Consider the following 20,421-nt stretch of genomic DNA (forward strand, 5'->3'; position numbering starts at 1 on the left):
TGGTGACAGCTTTTCCCCAAATACTTGGTATAAGTCACTAGTGAAGCCAACTGGACCTGGACTTTTTTTTGTTGAGAGTTTTTGATGACCTGATCAATTTCTTCTTTTGTTCACTTTGTGTAAGTTTAGGCAGGTCATACTTTTCTAAAAATGTTTTTATCTCCTCTAGGTTTTCAAATTTTTTTGGAGTATAGCTATTAATAATATTCTATTGTTGTCCTTTTTATTTCTATTGATACTGTTGTGACATCACCCATGTGTTTCTTATGCGTGTTATTTGTGTCTTTCCCCTGTTTTCTTTTGTTACATTTGTCAATGGTTTTCAATTTTATTAATCCTCTCAAAGACCCAGCTTCTTGTCCTGTTGGTTTTTTACTGTTTTCTAGCTCATTATGCTTTCATTCTTTAAGGAGCTTTTTCATACTTGTTGTTTTCCACAAAAGATATTATTTTAGGAAACCACTAGCTGAAAGAAAATATATTATGGTGCTACAAATAGATATTAACATCAAGATTACTAACTGGCATTAATTTAGGGACCCCGTAACATCAGCAACAAATGAAAAAAATGGGGAAATTACATTGCTTAATCATTGTCTTTTCCTTGATCTCTCTTTAAGACTGAAAAAGACGAAATGACATTTAATTTAATAAGTTTGTTACTACTCATCCAGTCAATTCTGACTCATAGTGACCCTATAGAGAGTTCCCTAAGAGCAACTGGTGGGTTTGAACTGCAGCCCTTACATTAGCAGTCTAGTACTTACCCTATAGTGCCACTCCAGGACTCTACAGTGACACAGCATGAGATGAAAAGAAATGGTTATGTGTTTTGAAACTTCTTTGGGAAAACTTGTTCAAAGGATCAAAAGTGTAGAGATAGGGTATAAAGATTCAAAAGCCTTCACAACTTGGCTATTATTAACAATTTTTGAAACCAAAGTTAGGTAACCCTTGCCTTTTTTCTTGAAAATATCTGCATTTCAATTACTTTATGATTCCCTATGTAGGATCTGGAGTCCTGTTGTGGTGCTGTAGGATAAGCTCTTGACTGCAAGGTCAGTGGTTCAAACTTACCAGCAACTTCTCGGAAACTCTTTACAGTGTCACTGTTGGTCAGAACCAACTTGATGGCACTTAAGAACAACAATATATGATCTTAGAAAGTTATATTATCCTGTCTACTTTTTTGATGAAGCTTTTAAGGTAAATGACAAAAGTAGAAAGTAATCAAATTATTTTGCACCAAAATGTAACATTTTAGCAAAATGAAGAACCTATGTTAAACAACCCTTTGCTTTTTTGGACTATTTGTAGTAAATTAGTATTGTCTCTGAATGTAAAAGAAATTATAGAAACAAACAAATATTTGATATAATACTCATTTGTCTCTACTTTTAAATATGCTCTCTATAGATAATGTTACATATTGAAATTTGAAATGATATTTAAATTATTTATTACAATAGAGCACAAATAAAAATGATTGAGGCACTTGTTTTGAATATTTTATGTTAAATTCCAGGCTGTTGGCAGAAATTCATTTCAGAATATAAGAAAGCCTGATATTACAAAGGTGGAGCTTTTAAAAGATGTTCAGAACAAACAAGACCTTATCATTCGATTAGTAGCACATGATATTGAGCAAGAATATTCAGAAAGTAACAGAGAAAATGAAGATGAAGTCGTTTTACGAGAGGTTGCTGTACAAGGAGGATTCAGCAAAGAAAATATTGAAGATGACGTGAAAGAATTCACGAAGCCAGTAGAAAGCAAAGTTGTTTCCCCCAAGCCAACATTAAGCTCAAATAGTCTGAAAAAATTTTTGTCTATAAGCAAGTGTTGTCAGCCCATAAACAGTACAAATAGCGGAAGTATTGAATCAAGTTCAAATCAGATAACAGAATCTAAGGAGGAACAAGTTAAAAAAGCTGTTGCTGAGCTTGACATGGCCACCTGCTCATCACCTTGGACTGAAACAAATTATTTTTTGGAGAAAAAGCCACAGCATATTGTAAGTGAGAAAAGATTGTCAGTTACTAGATATATGTGGAAAGGGTAGAGAACTTTATAAATTCTGTGCTAAAAATGCACCTTATCTAGGCAGAAAGGAGTACTAAAATGAATCTAGGCTATCCCTCATAAAGCTGGTGAAATTTACAGTATAAGAAAAATAACTAAGAGGTAAAGTAATGAACTTCAATTAGGGAGAAGCAGATAATGAAAAGAGACATAGATTAATTAGAAGCACAAATCAAACAGAAAGTAGAAACCAGTTAAGAGAAAAGAATACCATCTGTTTAAAACAATAGACTCTGGTGCTTTGGCTGCATTTTGTTGGCCTGAGGCAGAATTCATATTTCTGAGTTTGAATCCTGACTTTCACTTAATAACTGGGTAATTTTTGGAAAGTTACATACATTTTATTCTTAAAAGTTACAGTGAAACTTAATAGTCAGAATTTGCTGATACTGCCTTTTTTTTTACGAAAAAAAAAAACACACACACAAAAAAATGTTTTCCCAGGTTTTATAAGTTTCATACCTTTGACATGGTACCACTTTGTCATTACTCTCTATTAAGAATCATAACTCATAAACACCCATTGCATTTTCCTTCTCTGACAGGTTTCCACTTTTCATAGGTTCTGATTTTCTTTTTGCAAGTTTTGTTTTAATTAGCCAACTTACCCAACCTAGCCAAGTTAATAAAAATATTTCAAATATCACCTTTGTAATTATCCCATAAAACCCACTGTCTTCATAATGTACAAGTTTTATCCTGGTTCCAGGCTCCTTAATTGATGGTATGTGTATCAGTAATACATACCTGTGTTACTGATTACAGCAACTGGTGTGGCGCTGTGGGTTAATGCGTCAGACTGCAAAGTCATTTGAACTGCAAAGTCAGTGGTTCAAGCTCACCAGCTGCTCCTTGGAAACCCTATGCAGGGTTGCTATGGGTCGGAATTGACTCGACGGCACTTTACAACAACAACAACAACATATCAATAACACTTTGAGTTTCCTTGTCCCAAAATCTGTGCTATATCATGTTTTTGGAAAATCCATAGCATTTAATATGTCTTGGTGACATGATTTCCTTGATTATTCATTTGAAATGTTTCCCTGGCTGACACAAAAGCTGAGGTGAACCAGAGATACAATTTTAGACAGTTCACAGATTTTCTAGGTTATTTATCTTAACGCATAGTCTTAGTCTAATCTATTTGTTGCTAAATCGTGTGTGATTTTATGACTAAATACCTTTTGTAGCATGATCAGAAATGCTGACTTCATAGATAGCTAAAGAAATGTTATTCTGTATCATTGGTAAATATCAAAATGGACTATATGAACAATTATCCTAATTATAAAAGCCTCTTTTTTATGTCAATAACATACATCACAATAGTTATTTAAATTTTTGAATTCAGTAAAAATGAATCATTAAAAAAAATCTTAAGAAACAGAAACAGAATGTTGTATTTTTCAGATATTGTGATAGATTTATCTTTAAATCTAGGCAAAATCCAATATCATAATTAAAATTTTCACTGAGTCATTTCTAAAACACTATATCCAAAAGGACATTTTAATTGTAATTACAGTACTTATCCATCTTTTAAGTAATTCTAAAACTCTATCTCATTGCAGTGTAGATGAAAGTATAGAATATGTTAATAAGGTGAGAGTCTACATATCAAAATATATTGTGTGTAATATGTGATTTACACTTTACAGAAAGAAGAAAAGAATATGATTAATGAACCAACACATTACTTCATACACAGAATTATGAGTTCATCTTCATACAACCAAGAAGATCTGATTTCATCTGCTGGGTACATTAAAGGAATACAAAAATAGAGATCTGAGATAATTTCCCAAAACAGTAAATTATGGTTTTGGAATCCTTGATTGGTACAAATGGTTCAGTGATTGACAACTATCTGATTGTTCAAATCCACCAAGACATGTCTTAGAAGAAAGCCCTGATATCTGCTTTCAAAAGCACAGTCTTGAAAAAACTCTATGGAGCAAAGTTTTACTCTGTAACTCATGTGGTACCAATAAGTCAAAAGCAACCCAATGAAATTTCCTTGATTTGGTTTGGTTGGTACAAATCTGAGAGAGCAAATATTCAGCTCCATACTTTCCCTCACTCCTTATTCATTCTTTACTTCCTTGACTTCTCACTGTAGTCACTTCCTAAGCCTCTTCTTCCTATCTGCTCACCCATTCTAGTTACCTGATCTCTACTTCCTTATGTTGATACCTGCTTTCTAGAATAGTGCTGTCTTGGATCAAGTATTTACTAATGTGTTAGGATGTTTTAGTTGGACAGTCAGACATTCGGTTAGCAATAATGTTTGAACTATTTTCCCTAAAGGATTCCTGTTCATCTCTCTTAAGTAAGTAAGTCTTCTAGTATTTAGCACTTCTGTAAGAAGAACCAAAAGAAAAAGAGAGCAGTGCAAACTGGAGCATTCATAAAAAAATTATAAATGTAATAGAGCTTCATGTGGGTCTTTAGGGACAGGCAGGATTGAAATGAGAAAGGCAGTCCAAGTTAGGATGACTATTGGAAAAAAGACTGCGTTATATGGCACTAAAATGGACAGAGAGGGACAAGTGAGGGGTAGACTTAAAATCAGTTTGATAGCTAAAGTGTGTCTAAAATTGTTCAGTTATTAAAAACTGGAAGATAGCATTTCATATAATTGGAGAAGCACTGGATATAAGTAGAAAAATAATTTGGTTGCATTTATTTTTCCACACAACATTATGGGATTGTCTCTGTTTAACTTGATGCCCAGTGGAATAGCTGTCCCTAGTCCACCCTTGCCTCTTTTTTTCTGCTTGATAACTAATGTATCATACATGATTGCTAATGCAGATACTTCTCATTGTTTTTATCAGTTGAGAAGAGAAAGGGCACAGATAATGCCAAATAAAAGTCAATTTAGCATTTGTTTTTATTTGATTTGGATACTCAGAGATACACCATTCCAGGTTTATTTTTAAATGAAAACAACTGACACATTACTCTTTTGATTATCTAATAATTCTTTCATCTGTTAAGTACATGGAAAATAAAATATTTCATTTCTTTTGTTTGTAGTGATGCTGAAGATAGTTTCACAGAACCCAATGCTAAAATATTAGAAGGTTGGATTGATTTTTTTTTCTTAATTTAAATAAGAGTATTCAAAAAGAGATTTTGCTTACTATTCTGAAGAATGTTTTAGATTCCAAGCCTGAAACTAATACTGTTTGTCCCATCCCCAGTGGTTTATCTAATTTTGGGAAAAGATCCAATGATAAACAGCATCTTTCAATTGTTAAAATGAGCCTACTAGTTTGCCTTATCTGAATTTTTCTTAAGGTATTATTAATAATTTTGTGTAAAGTTCTTATTGTGATATTATGAATTTATAGTTATCATATTCCTGTGGAAAATATTAACAAAATAAAGACATATTTCAACGATAGTTTAAATGTGGGTCAGTACCCTTGCTACTATGATTTAATTATTTCACTGACAGATTATTTTTCTTTTTACCATGACTGAGCCCTATTAAAATGAAGACAAAGCCTTAAATCTAAATTTATTGGTTCACCTTAAAATCTGGCTAAGATAGATTTCATTTTCTATGTTTTGTCTGTTAGTACTAATTCATTTGATATTTGTTAGGACCCTTTATTTCTTTATTTGTTGAGTTATCAGAGTATCGATGTGATTCTAACAATGACACCATGCACATGAAGTAGAAATGTCAAGACTACTTTAAAGATGATCTTGAAGCTTAAACCATAGGACTAAAGTTTGCCCTATTTCAAACATGCAACCTTTTAAATAATTACAAAAGACATTTATTCTCCCAATTTATCATTAAAAAATAAATCAGATAATAGCAATGCATATGTCTGAATTCCATGAACATGCTATATTCTGACACATTATAGAAGGTGTTGCATTAGAGAATCAAGGCTATTAGAACCAGCCAGGAGCCATTCAGTACAAATTTCCTAATAATACACATGAAGAAAATGAAGCTCAGCATAAGAAAATAACTTGTGTTAGGTCACTCTGAATCCCTAGCTTGGAGTCTAAGTCTTCTGACCCCAATAGGGTTGTGTGTTTGTGTTACCCAACACTTGCAGTAATCATGCAAAAAGTAAAAACATAAACAAGGCAATTCCATGTATTTATAAATGCTTTCCATCTCACCTGGCAGAGTCAATGGTATGTTTTCCACTCTATATATTTGGAAACTGAGAGTCAGAGAAGGTAGATTTATTTTATCCTTGCTCACAAAGCACTGATTGGTGACACTAACATCTAAACATCAGTTTTATGACTTTTAGCATATTTTCTGCCTCCTTACTAGACTTTGTGAAACTTCTCTCACTGTATCAGTTCATTTCCATGAGCTAAATTTCTTTCAGTGGTAGATTGCACCTCACTGGAACTCAGGCAATATTTAGTTTTGTAACAAACCTACCAGGCTATCTCAAGTTGGTGCGTCAAAGCTATCCTGATTTTTACCAGGAGAAACTATTTCATAAGGTCAGCACCTTCTTTTCGGACAGTCCTTTATTTTAAAAACCTTTTCCCTTTTAAAAAAATTTAACTCGCTATCTACATGCACAATCAGTATAAGAGCTGAAGGGATCCTTAGAAATTATCTATGGTGTAACCCCTCTCTTTACAAATAGCCAGACAGGATTGTAAGGATTCAGAGAGTTGAACATAAATATGTAGCTATTTAGTTACAGAGCCTACCTACCCTTCTACTATATCTCATTTATATCTTTTATAGTTCTGAGTGAAGAGCTAAAATATGCCACAGCATTTTAGGAATATAATCAGTAGTTCATCTTTGTTCTCATAGTCTGTACACTGGAAAAAAAAAAAAGGATCACTGCCTCTGTATCACTCTATATCACTGCCTAAATCCTATGATTCTTTTGTGAAAAATGGTTAAGAGAAGATTTGTAACAATATTATGCATACATCAGAATTTTTTTTTCCCCAATGCTTTGTTTTGCCCACAGAATATTCTCAGGAACGAATGCTAAAGAATGCAAGCAGTGTTAAGGTAAATATATTTAAATATAATGTAATTGGGATGCAATAGGTGCCTGGTTTTGCTAGCAATTTATGATTGCCTGCTAACCTGAAGGTTGGCAGTTCAAACTTACTCAACAGCTCCACAGTAGAAAGGCACTTAATACTCTCAGAGGAATTGGAATAAAAGGTCCACATTCCAGTAATGTGGGCAAACCTCTCATTCTTTTTTCTGATTTCTCTTCTCACTTTCCTCTGGATGCAAACAGAATAATGGAAGTGTAAGATAGGATGTCATGCTGGGTAAGGTGGAGGGTCAGAGAAAAAGAGGAAGACCTCTAACGAGATGGATTGGCCAGGTGGCATCATTGATGGACTCAAGGGTGGCAGCGGTAGTGAAGTTGGCCCAGGATCAGACATTGTTTCGTTCTGCTGTGCATGGGGTTGCTATGAGTCGGTTCCGACTTGATGGCACCTGACAACAACAACAAGATAGCATATAACAGCACGCAAAGGTAAAAGCCCTCCTATCATAGTCATAGAGCCAGAAAAGGGGGCTGTGGAGAATCAGTGAGGCTGAAGGATATCACAGAGAGGCGGGATCTTGAGAAGATACAACCTAAACCTGTTCATAAAATATCCCCTGATCTGTACGTGCATGAAGCTGACCTAAAGTTACACAGTAAATAGGCTTTGAGAACTTGAATTATGGTGGTTATAGTGGTGCAAACACTGAAAAGACTTTGAAAAGCAAACTTACATTGGAATCACATCCAGTAGAATATAGGCTAAGACATATGGAATGAATCTAAATGAGTTGATTGCCTACTTAAACAAACATTTAAAAAAATCAGCATTCTCCAGGGGATTTTAACAGGACTTTGTTGGTGGTAGTGTTAGGTGCCTTTGAGTCAGTACCAACTTACAGCAACTCTATGCACAACAATACAAAACATTGCCTAGTCCTGTGCCAACCTTAAGCATTACTACATTTAAGCCCATTGCTGCTGTACAAATCCATCTCATTGGGGGTCATCTTCTTTTTCTCTGAACCTCCACTTTACCAAACATGATATCCTTTTCCAGGGACTGGTCCCTCCTGACAATATGTCCAAAGTATTAGAGACGAAGTCTGACTACCTGCTTTCTGAGGAGCATCCTGGCTATGCTTCTTTCAAACCAGACTTGTTTGTTCTTTTGGTGTCATCCATGGTACTTTCAATAGTCTCCTCCAACACCATAATGCAAATGCATCAATTCCACTGTCCAACTTTCACATGCGTATGAGATTATTGAAAATACCATTGCTTAGGTTTTAGCTGAATTTCCAAATGAAGACAGACTAGGAAGAAGAAGAAATGGACTACTTCTGAATATTTAATAACTAAAAACCTATGAATAACAGCTGAAACCTGCCCTCCATGGTTGACCCTGTTGGTATTTAAAATACCTATGGCATAGCTTCCAGAATCACAGCAACTCACAAGCCACACAGTACAACAAACTGACAGACAAGTGGTAATAACAGGACTTAGAGTCTCATAATTTATTTAAAATGTTCAGGTCACAGTAAAAAATTGTTCAACATAAATAGAACAAAGATAGTATCTATAACTTCCAAGAGAAAGGATAAGAGGCCGCAGGGTAACCAAAATTTTGGAATTTTCAAAAAAAAAAAGAAGAAGAAGAAAAAAAAACTTTCAAGTCTGTATTATAACAATGCCCCATTGAGCAAAAAATACTCTTGAAGCTAATGAGGTAATGGAAATTCTCAACCGAAGTATGCTTGTTCATCTCAAACAACACTATCATCATCTATTCTCAGCAGAAGCTTTTGGATCAGGGAGTCTTGACTTTGGTTACACAAGGAATCGTGTGGGGCCATTCTTAAAAAACTATCCACACCTGGATACCCTTAGGTATTTGAATACAATTGGTATGGGACTTAAAAAAAACCCCAACATTTCCATAGATGTTTTTGTTGTGCAACTAAAGTTAAGAACCTTTTTTAGATTGTTTCTGCCCTGTTGAATTCTTAATATATACTGTTTTTTAAAATCCTAATATATAACTAAGTACCATTAGGATACTATTTATGTATTTTGTTGTTGTTGTTGTTGTTATGTGCCGTGGGTCGGTTCTGACTCATGGTGACCCTGTATAGGGTTTCTGAGACTATAAATCTTTACGGGAGCAGAAAGCCTCATCTTTCTCCCATGGAACAGCTGGTAGTTTCGAATTGCTGACTGTGGGATCAGCAGCCCTATTTGTAACCACTATGCTACCAGAGCTTCTTTGTTTATGAACGAGGACTTTTAAAAACAAGATATAATAAGAATGCAACAGAACACAGACAATCTAAAATACTGGTTCTTAACATTAGCTATACAATACAATCATCTTTGGAAAAAAAAATTAAAGTATTCCTCAACGCGTCCAAGTATTGATACTTTTTTAACAATGCCTTACATGACTCTATGTGGAGCCAGATTTGAGACTCCCTGATCTGATAAACCAGGACTTATCTGTCAGTTTGTCATAATGTGGTGGTTTGCGTTTTGCTGGAAACTATGCCAACAGCAGGAATCCTGTTGTGGTGCTGTAAGCACTGGACTACTAAGTGTGAGGTCAACAGTTCAAACCCACCAGCCACTCCTTAGAAACCCTACGCAGGGTCACTATGTCAAGTCAGAACTGACTAGACAGAATTTAACAACAGGGTCATCCAAAATGGACAGAGCTGACAGACAAATACATACTAGGAAAAAGGAAAGGCAGATTATTTCTGAATGGTCAGATAATGAAAACCTTATAAATAGCAGTGGGACATGGTCAGATGTAGTGACAAAAATGAAAACGTGATGAAAAACAATGAAACATTGCCAGGCATAGTGTTGGTGATGAGCCTTTCAGGTTGGAAAGCATTGAAAATAGGATTTGGGAAGAACTGCGTCCTCAAAATTGTTGTTGAATGCCATAGAGTCAGTTCTGACTCAAAACGACTCTATGCACAACAGAATAAACTGCCCGGTACTGAACCATCCTCACAATTGCTGTCACACTTGAGCCAATTGCTCCTGCCACTCTGACAATGGATTTCATTGGGGGGGTCTTCTTTTTGACTGACCCTCCACTTTACCATTGATGCTGCTACTTTGCCAATCCATCTTGCTGGTGGTCTCAAGCATGGCAATGATAGTGAGGTTGGCACAGGATTGGGCAATGTTTCATTCTGCTGTGCATAAGGTCACTATGACTTGGTAGCGACCCAATGGCACCTAACAACAACAACACTTTACCAAGCATGATGTCCTTTGCCAGGACTTAAGTCATTTACTGATGAAGATCAAAGAGCACAGCCTTCGATATGGATTACATCTCAATGTCAAGAAAACAAAAATCCTCACCATTGGAGCAATAAAACACACTCTTATCAATGGAGAAAAGATTGAAGTTGTCAAGGATTTCATTCTTCTTGGATCAACTATCAACACTCACAGAAGCAGCAGTCAAGAAATCAAACCACTTATCGCATCAGGCAAATCTGCTGCAGAAGACCTTTTTGAAGTGTTGAAGAGCAAAGATGTCAGCTTGAGGACTAAGGTGTGCCTGACCCAAGCCATGGTATTTTCAATAACCTCATATGCATGCAAAAGCTGGACAGTGAATAAGGAACACCGTAGAAGAATTGATGCCTTTGAGTTGTGGTGTTGGAGGAGAATACTGAAAGTGCCATGGACTGCCAAAAGAACCAATAGATCCGTTTTGAAAGAAGTGCAGTCAGAATGCTCCTTGGAGGCCAAGATGGCCAAATTTCGTCTCTCATACTTTGAACATATTGTCAGAAGGGACCAGTCACTGAAAAAGGATATCATGTTTGGTAAGGTGGAGGGTCAGAGAAAAAGAGGAAACCCCCCCAATGAGATGGATTGGCAAAGTGGCTGCATCGATGGACTCAAGCGTGGCAACAGTAGTGAGGTTGGCCCAGGATTGGACAGTGTTTCGTTCTGTTGTGCCTAAGGGCACTATGAGCCGGTACCGACTCAATGGCACCTAACAACAATAACAACAAATTAACTTTTTCAGAGTCCTGGTGTGGCACAGTAGGCTGAGCACTAGACTACTAACTGCAGCTTCTGCAGTTCAAATCCACTAGTCGCTCCTCAGAACCCCTATATAGGATTGCTATAAGTCAGAATTGATTCTACAGCAGTTAACAACAACTCCAACTAAATTCTTCTGTATAAAACTGATCAAACATACAATCAAGATGCACTGATAGTTACTGGTTATTGGATTTTGAAATTTGGGGGAAAAAAGAGAAAGGTCAGTAGTTGGAAAATACAACCTTGGTAATAGAAATTATGCTGAAGATAGCATACCATTTTTTGTAAGAACAATGACATATTTACTGAAAATATCTTTTTTAAATAACATAAAAGGTGACTATAAGCAGGGGCATCATCAGATGGAATGTGCAGGAATCAGCTGGACTTCATCTTTAGGTAGAAACATTGGAGAAACTCCATATCATCAGGTCTATTAAGGCTGGAGTAGCCTGCAGAACAGACCATCTATTGCTCATAAGCTGAGGCTAAAGGAAATTAAAAGATGTCTGTGAGAGCTAAAAATGACCTTCAGTAATCCCATCTTAATTTAGAGACAATCTTAAGAGCATATTTCATACATTAGATATAAATGAATGAAGATCAGAAGACTTGTGGGATGACATTAGGAACATCATTCAAGAGGAAACCAAATCTCATTAAACAGAAAAGAAAGAAAAGACAAGAATGAATCAAAGGAGAGTCTCTGAAATGATGCTCTTGAAAGTAAAGATGCTGGAGTGAATGGAAGAAATGAGGAAGTAAGAGAGTTGAACAGAAATTTGAAAGGCAGCTCGAGAAGACACTGAAATATTGCAATGAAATGTGCAAAGGCCTTGAGTTAGAAAACCAAAAGGAAAGAATACACTTAGCATTTTTTAATTGATAGATATGAGAAAAAATGTAAACCTCCATTTGTGATATTGAGGATTTTATAGTCAAAATATTAAATGATGCATAAAACATCAAAAGAAGATAGAAGGACTACACTGAGTCACTACAACAAAAATAAATGGTTGATGTTCAACTATATCAAGAGGTAGTATATGATGGTACTGAAAGAAGAAGTTCAAGCTGTACTGAAGTCATTAGCAAAAAACAAGACTCTAGGAATTTACAGACTACAAATTGAACTGTTTCAACAAATGGATGCAATGCTGGAACTGCTTTCTCATCTATGCCAAGAAATTTGGGAGAGAGCTACCTGGCCAACTGATTAAAAGAGATCCAATTGTGCCCTTTCCAAAGAGAGGTGACTCAACAGAATTCAGAAATCATCACATAATATCATTAATATCAGATACAAGTAAAATTTTGCTAAAGATCATTCAAAAACAGTTGTCAGAGTACATCAACAAGAAGCTGTCAGAAATTGAAGCCATCTTTTTTAAAAAGACATGGAAATAGGGATATCATTGCTGACCTCAGATTGATCCTGACTGAAAGCAAAATATATCAAAAAGATGTTTACCTGGGCTTTATTGACAATGCAAAGATTTTTGATTATGTGGCTCATGACAAACTATGGACAACATTGTGAAGAATAGATATTTTCAGAACACATAATTGTACTCATGAGGAACCTGTACATCGATTAGTGGTCGTCATCAGAAGAGAGCAGGGGATACTGAAAGGTTTTTAATCAGAAAATTTGTGCATCACAATTGTTTTTAAACCAACTTTATTCTTTCTATATTCTGAGCCAATTATCTTAGAACCTGGATTTTATAAAGAAGAACATGACATCAGGATTGGTGGAAGGTTCATTAACAACTGGTGATATACAGATAATACAGCCTTGCTCGTTGGATGCCAAGAGGACTTAATATACTTAATGAAAATGAAAGACTATCAGTTTGAGGAGTTAAGTGTGCCTTACCCAAACCAATGTATTTTCACTTACCTCACATGCATGTGAAAGTTGAACATTGAATGAGAAAAATCATAGAAATTTTGATGCATTTGAATTATAGTGTTGGGGAAGAATAATAAAAGAATCAACAGAAGAACAAACAAATCTGACTTGAGAGAAGTACATTCAGAATGCTCATTAGAAGTCAGCATGGAGATACTTCTTTCATAATTCACACATGATATCAGGAAGCACCACTCATTGGAGAAGGATATTGGTTTGGTAAATAGCATATCAGTGAAAAAAAAGAAGACCTCCAAAAGAGTTGAATTAGCACAATGGCAGCAACAATGAGCTTAATTGTAACATACATAGAACTGGGTTAAGTGGTGTTTCGTTCTCTTGTGCATAGAGTTTCTATGAATTAGAACTGACTTAACAACACCTAACAACAATGATATATCAGCTTCCTCTGGTAGCGTAGTGGTTACGAATCCGGCTGCTATCATCAGGGTCAGCAGGTTGAAACTGCCAGCTGTTCTGAGGGAGAAAGATGAGGCTTTCTGCTCCCATAATCAGAAACCCTGTACAGGGTCCCTATGAGTTGGAACCGACTCCACAGCAAACAACAACAACAATAACAAGTCCTTTTGGGGAATTAAGTAAAAGCTTATAGTAAATGTGTGAATCTTCAATCTATACACTTTGTCTCATGTTTTGTAGATTTAAGCTTTACTTCATTGATTTTTCACTTCTTCTAACTGCCAGCACCACAGAGGTGCTGTTGTGAGATACTATTGAGTCAGTTCCGACTCATAGCAACCCTGTGTATGGTTTCTGAAGATCAGCTAGTGAGTTTGAACCACTGACCTTGCAGTCCAATGTTTATCCTATAGTGCCACACCTACACTTTAGTACAGCTACTTGCCCCAGAATATTTAGTGCCTGTCTGGGACAGTCACATTTCCTGTATTTGAAGAGGTTATAATGGTCTACAGAGTGACGATAACAGTACCTGAACTATCATCCTTCCCTTACCAGCTTCACATAGGTGCTTTCTTGTTCCAGACCTTAAAATTGATAAGATTCCCATACAAGAAAATTGAAGTGGTATAGGGAACTTACTTTTTTCACTGTCCTTATCATGTCCTGGTGTGGTATTGTAGGATAAACACTGGATTGCTAATCTCAAGGTTGGAAATTCAACTGTTCCTCAGAAACCCTATATAGTATTACTATGAGTCATAACCCGACTTCATGGCACTTAACCACAATGCAATATTATTACCTAAAGAGCTCTAGTTGTACCATAGATTAAGTATTAAGATACTAACTGAAATGGCAATTCAAGGAGCCCATCAGTTGCTTCCATAAAGAATTGCAACCTCAGAAACCTAAAGGAGCAACTCTAGTCCTTTAGGGTTGTTATGGGTCAGAACTGACTAAGCAGCAATGAGTTTATCATCATCTCTTCTCATAAAATAATTTTAAACTTATATCTTACTACAATTCAGTAGAAGGAGGGAGCAGGCAGAAGAGCTGGCATTTTTGTGACTTAAGATACCTGAGTCTGTGAGATCATCCTTTAGTGGTACCAAGTTCCACATCCATGACAAGAGCCTCTATACCTGGTAGAATGTATAAGCCTAAGTCACAGAAAATAATTCTTTGAGACTACAGAGCATAAATATTACTATGTCTGATGTACAATGAATATGTTCCATCTCATGGGAAGCTTCTAGATATCTCTAGTGTTTACCGTTTACCAAAGACTAAGCTAGTGTTTCATGTTGTCTTTGCAGTTTTTCACCATCTATGAAGGACATCACAATGCTCTTAGCAGTGAACATTCCTCAACAGAAGTCATTTCAGGTATAAAATATGCTGTCATTTTCAAAAGTAGTGTAACCAATCTCTCCACTATATAACTTACATTTAAAATTTTGATGAATTATCCTCCAGGACTAAGTCATTCCTCCCTTGCAGCATTCACACTTACTATCAATACAGGAAACCCACAGGTTACAAATGAAATCTATTCTTAAATGGCAGACCAGAAGCATCAGATTGTTCCTGGTTACCACTACCAGGCTCTGAAGGGATCACATTAGAAATTACTGGATAGAGTGAGAGAAAATGTGGAACAGAGTTCAAAATCACACACAGACACACACACACACACACAAACACACAAACAAACAAAAACAAACAAAAAAACCCAGGCTTACTGAAAAGCTAGAGACTTGTGAAATCCTGAGAGTATGGATGGCCCTTGGTCACCCTTCAGGCCTGGAACTGAACTCAATCTCATGGCTCAATGTTCAGACAAGTAATAGGTCTACAGAGGAAACAACATTAGTGAGGTACACACAATATAGAATGTTCAACCATTTGAGACCCAAAGGGCAGTATGTACCCAAGGACAGAATTCAGACGGGTTGGGAAAGGATACAAGAAGCACAGGGAGGAAGTGGGATCAAAGATGTTACATTGAGGGGACTGCAGTCATTGAGATGAAAGGAAGTGTGTGCATGATAGTGAAAACTGATGATCTGCTCTGTAAACCTTCACAGAATTCATAATAAAAATTGTAATTTAATAAAAATGTTTTGTAAAGAATTCCAACCAGGTACAAACAGTCCTTATTTATCTTTATTTTAGAGCAAGTAAGTGAGCCCTAGTGACACAGTGGTTAAAATGCTCGGCTGTTAACCAAAAATTTGCCAGTTTGAATCAACCAGTAACTCTCTGGAAGAAAGGCATGGCAGTCTGCATCTTTAAAGTTGTTGTTGTTGTTGTTGTTGTTGTTGTTATGTGTCGTGGAGTCGGGTCTGACTCATAGTGACCCTGCAGAGGGTTTCCGAGGCTGTAAACCTTTACGAGAGCAGAAAGCCTCAGCTTTCTCCCACAGAGCAGCTGGTAGTTTTGAACTGTTGACCTTGCAGTTCACAGACCGATTTGTAACCACTACGCTACCAGAGCTCCTCTTTAAAGAGTTACAGCTTTAGAAATTCTATGGAGCAGTACTACTCTGTCTTAATAGTGTCTAAATAAGTTGTAATCTACTTGATAACAGTGAGTTTGGCTTTCTTTTTATTTTAGTGTGAGAAAAGTATAAATCCTTTCTAATAATTTAAAATCTGCAGGTGCAGTAAGTGAAAGAGATTATAATGAAGACATTGTTGCCAGTAGGTTTGGCTCAGTTTTTGTAAAGTAAGGACAATTTCACATACTATTAAAGGACAAGTTGTTAAGTGCCATTGAGTTGCTTCTGACACATAGTAACCTGTATAGGCTTCTCTTTCCAAAGAGAAACTTGTGAGCTTGAACCACCGACCTTGTAGTTCAAATGGCTTTGCAGTCTGGCACATTAACCCACAGTGCCACACCAGGACTCTAAAGGACAAGCAGGAGTTGGTAAGTCAGACTTTCTGACTTTTGTAAACCAAGTTCTACCTGTACTGGATTGCAGTAATATACTTATTATTTATATAGATGGCAGTTTTTCATTTATTATGCAATTCTCTTATTTGAACCCCACCATGAAAACAGAAAATGGAACAATGTACTAGGATTTATTCTAAGTGCTTTCTTCACATTAGCCCTATGAAGAAGGATAATCCTTATAGTATTAAGAAAGAAAGAGAGAGGTAATAAGGAAGATGATAGTAGTTTATTCATAGCCACTCCACAGCTAGTAAGATATGGAGTTGGGACTTAAATACATATGTATGTAGCTTCAAAGCCTAATCTCATTCCACTCGAACATAGTTCAAACGCTCAAGTATATGTATATCATACATAATGTAAACAATAGGTATGAAATATAAACAGCACTAGTATATCGAGCAGGAGTTTGTGGTTCATGAAAGATGGAATGTCACATCTAAAGGAGGAAATTGCTACTCAATGCCAATACTTGGCATGCTGGATTGTTGCTAGGGCTTCTAATTGTTCAAGAGAAACTTGAGATAAAAGTTTTCTGTGATTTAACATTATTAAAAAAATCAACTACAACTTGTCATTTTTAAATCACTAAAAATTAAAGTCCTGATGTTTAAATATGAGAAAGTAATTAAAAGTTTTATGACATACTTTGTGAGTCTAACTTGTTTATATATATAGCACCATACCATTTTCCTTCTTCATGTCTTAAAGAAAAAATAAAGGTAAATAATCTAATTAAAGTTACATTTTTAATTAACATGGCAGGCCCAGTGCTCAAAATTAGATCAAAACCAGCCTGCCATCCTATCTCCTTCCTTCCTTCCAAATTGTGGCCCAATCTAGTTGCCATTGCATCAGAGAATAATGCACATGTTAGGTTGTGCCCATGTGTAACATGTAGTTTTGCTTTGACAAAATTAACTGGAAGCCACAAGAGTTCACTTTGTTCTCTGGGGATGAGTTTTATATGTACTGTTAATTTAAGACATCTGCCACCTGTCAATCTCAAACTATATTCAGGAATTTAATACTAATATGTAGTCTTGATGTGGTGCTGTAGGATAAGCACTGTACTGCTAACCAAGGTTATTAGTTCAAGCCCACCAGGTGTTCCTCAGAAATCCTATACAGGGTTTCTATAAGTCAGAACCAACTCGATGACGGTTGTTATTGTATTATAACAAAATAACACTGATTTAGAACAGTGTCCTTAGTGTTTGTTCAGGGATGCCTTACCTCAGAATTACCTAAAATACTTGTTAACGATACAGATCCTGAACCTTTTTCAGACTGGTTCTGTTAGCATCTCTTGTAAATAGTCACCTGGAATCTGTCTTTTTAATAGAATCCCCATGTTTTAATAATAGAGCTTAAATTTCCTCCTTCAATAAAAATTTCATAATATGGTCTTTCAACAATTCCTTAATCCTATTACTAAAATTTTTGTTTTACACTTTACGTCTCTTACTCATGTAAATTTGTCTTTGCTATTACAGATTTTGAGTTCTATATTTTTTACTATTTAGGTCTTTTACTTGCTAGGTTCTTGATTTAAAAAAGTAATTCCCCTTTTAAAAAGCTAAACAAGCTTTAACTTTTTAAATTGTTTATGGCTAAACAAATAAAAAGCAAAAGAAGCTTTCTATTGACAAACATAAAGTTTTGATCATAGGAGAGACCAGATTATAGAGAAGGATACAGCCTTGTGTGTTCTAATTGATGAAATAAATGAAGAACCATGAAAAATGCTCCTTTTCTCCTTGCCTTTCTTTTGTCCATATAGTAAATAGCATTACACTGTGTTATCTGGTGGACTGTCTTAAAAGAGGTATTACTAAAATTCATGTAAATAACTTTTATATTGACTTCATCTTTCTTAATATTATGAGCTGTCATTTCAGCAAACACAGACAATTGGGCAGCTCTTACATTAAGAATCACCACCTTAAAAAACAAAATGTGTGCTGCTTTTGTGTGGGATTTTCCTGATTTTGGTGTCCAATAAAAATTTGAAGGTTAAAAAAAAAAAAAAAAAAAGTTTGTTCTTTTTTTTTAAAGTAGCAGTCCCTTTAAAAAGCTAAACAAACTTTTGTTTTTCATTCTATTTATGGTTAAATTTGCTATCTGTTATCTCAGTTTTAAGGAACCCTATGACATAATGGTTAAGCACTCAGCTGCTAATCAAAAGCTCAGTGCTTCAGACCCACCCTATTTGCTTCCTGAGAGAAAGATTGGACAGTCTACTTTTGTAAAGAGTACAGCCTTGGCCAATTTCTACTCACATTACCAGAAACAAGATATTTGACTTCACCAAACTCCAATGTCGACAAGTAGAGACAGCATTCCACTTGTTTCCTTCACAGAAGTCTTGGAAGCATCAAATCAAAACATTTTTTGTGCATGTTCTTTAAAACCCACAAATTCTCAATTAAGTGTCTATTTTTGAATTATAAATCATTGTTGCTTTAGTATTGCTGATTCAATTAAAATATCTAATAAATGTGTATATTCTTTTTTTTTGTTTGTCCACAGAACCTCCCAAGTCTAGCGCTTCCAAACAAGGATCTAAAATGCTGGCGAGGGTATCTTCAGCTCTGTCAAAGGTGTTTTCCCGAACTAACACCAATATTTCCAAATCTTCCTCACAACCTCAGAAGAATGAGCCCTAAAGCTACTATACCTAATATAATAATCTGTACTTGCTTCCTTATCAATAAAATGTTTTTTAAAGCATAACATGGTGTGCTATGAGATGATCTTTATGATACTGAAATAAGAACTAAAGGATGTACAAGGGACCGGAGTAAGAGAAGGTTTTGATAAATGATTTTGATAAGCATGTTGGTATCAGAAGGGACTAGCATTAGTATTACCTATATTCCTATGGGATTTAGAAACTAAAAGTGAACCTTATAAACCAGACACTCCTCAAATGCTCATCAGAAAATAAACTTAGAATTTTGAAATAAAATGCTAACATTTTAGAATATATTATTACCAAATGGACAAGTAAATTGATTTTTTTTTCTTCACCAGAAGCATGTCTTGAACGTCAGAATATAACTGATGAAAATCAACCAGAACTCTGACAAAAGTATGAAACTGACTCACTGTTGCAAGTATATTCAGAAAAATACTTAGAACAAATAAAGGGAATACATTTTTTGCAACTCGTACATGCAACTTATAGATAGGTCATCAGTTTATAAAGTTATCCCGAGGGTTAAAAAATAAAAGAAACAACTATGGACAAGACACTCTGGAAGTAAAATAATAACTTGATAAAATACAATATATGTAGACATGAACACTTCAAAAATTGTATCTGTAAATTAAATGCCATCAATTAGTAAATTGTTGTTAAATACTTTATATACTTTCCCCACAAATTTTATCTCAAGACTCCATTTGTACGAATATAAAAAGTAATCAGGGAAAATTTAGCACGATGGTTAGCTAGAGCAGTGTTGGTGTTATTTGTTTTTAAGTATCATAGTACAGGGTTTCCTACACTATGACTACAGTCCTGGTGTGGCACTGTAGGCTAATGTGCTGAACTGCAAATTTGGTTTGCACCACAAGTCAGTGGTTCAAGCACACCAGCTCCTCCTCAGAAATGCTATATAGGATTGCTATGGGTTGGAACCAACTCGATAGCACCTAACAACAACAACACTGTGACCCCATATAGGATTTCCAAGGAGTGGTTGATGGGTTTGAACCTCTGACCTTGTAATTAGCAATCCCATGCATATCCTACAGTACCACACTAAGACTCTCCACTAAGCCGGTAATACATTTTTCAACATTATCTATAATATGTCTAATGTTCCAACGCTAACATGTTTACTTCTAGAAACTAAGGATATTGTTTAAAAGACCCAAAATGTGGACCAAAAAAGCCAAAAAATAGTGTCAAATGTCATTTCCAAATACACTAAT

At 35.6% G+C, this 20,421-nt stretch overlaps 1 protein-coding gene across 1 annotated transcript in view; it reads left to right on the forward strand.

Moving 5' to 3' along the window:
- The window catches only part of FSIP2 (fibrous sheath interacting protein 2), a 110,925-nt gene extending 91,777 nt beyond the window's left edge, over positions 1-19,148 (forward strand). The window contains exons 18-23 of the mRNA XM_006864063.1: positions 1,526-2,014; positions 3,744-3,844; positions 5,125-5,171; positions 7,062-7,105; positions 14,835-14,904; positions 19,012-19,148. Of these exons, the coding sequence (XP_006864125.1) occupies positions 1,526-2,014; positions 3,744-3,844; positions 5,125-5,171; positions 7,062-7,105; positions 14,835-14,904; positions 19,012-19,148 (888 nt within the window). The remainder of the gene's footprint in view (positions 1-1,525; positions 2,015-3,743; positions 3,845-5,124; positions 5,172-7,061; positions 7,106-14,834; positions 14,905-19,011) is intronic.
- Positions 19,149-20,421: the final 1,273 nt, after the last annotated feature.

The sequence above is a fragment of the Chrysochloris asiatica genome, unplaced genomic scaffold (genome assembly GCF_000296735.1).
Source record: "Chrysochloris asiatica unplaced genomic scaffold, ChrAsi1.0 scaffold00059, whole genome shotgun sequence".
Classification (NCBI taxonomy): Eukaryota; Metazoa; Chordata; class Mammalia; order Afrosoricida; family Chrysochloridae; genus Chrysochloris; species Chrysochloris asiatica.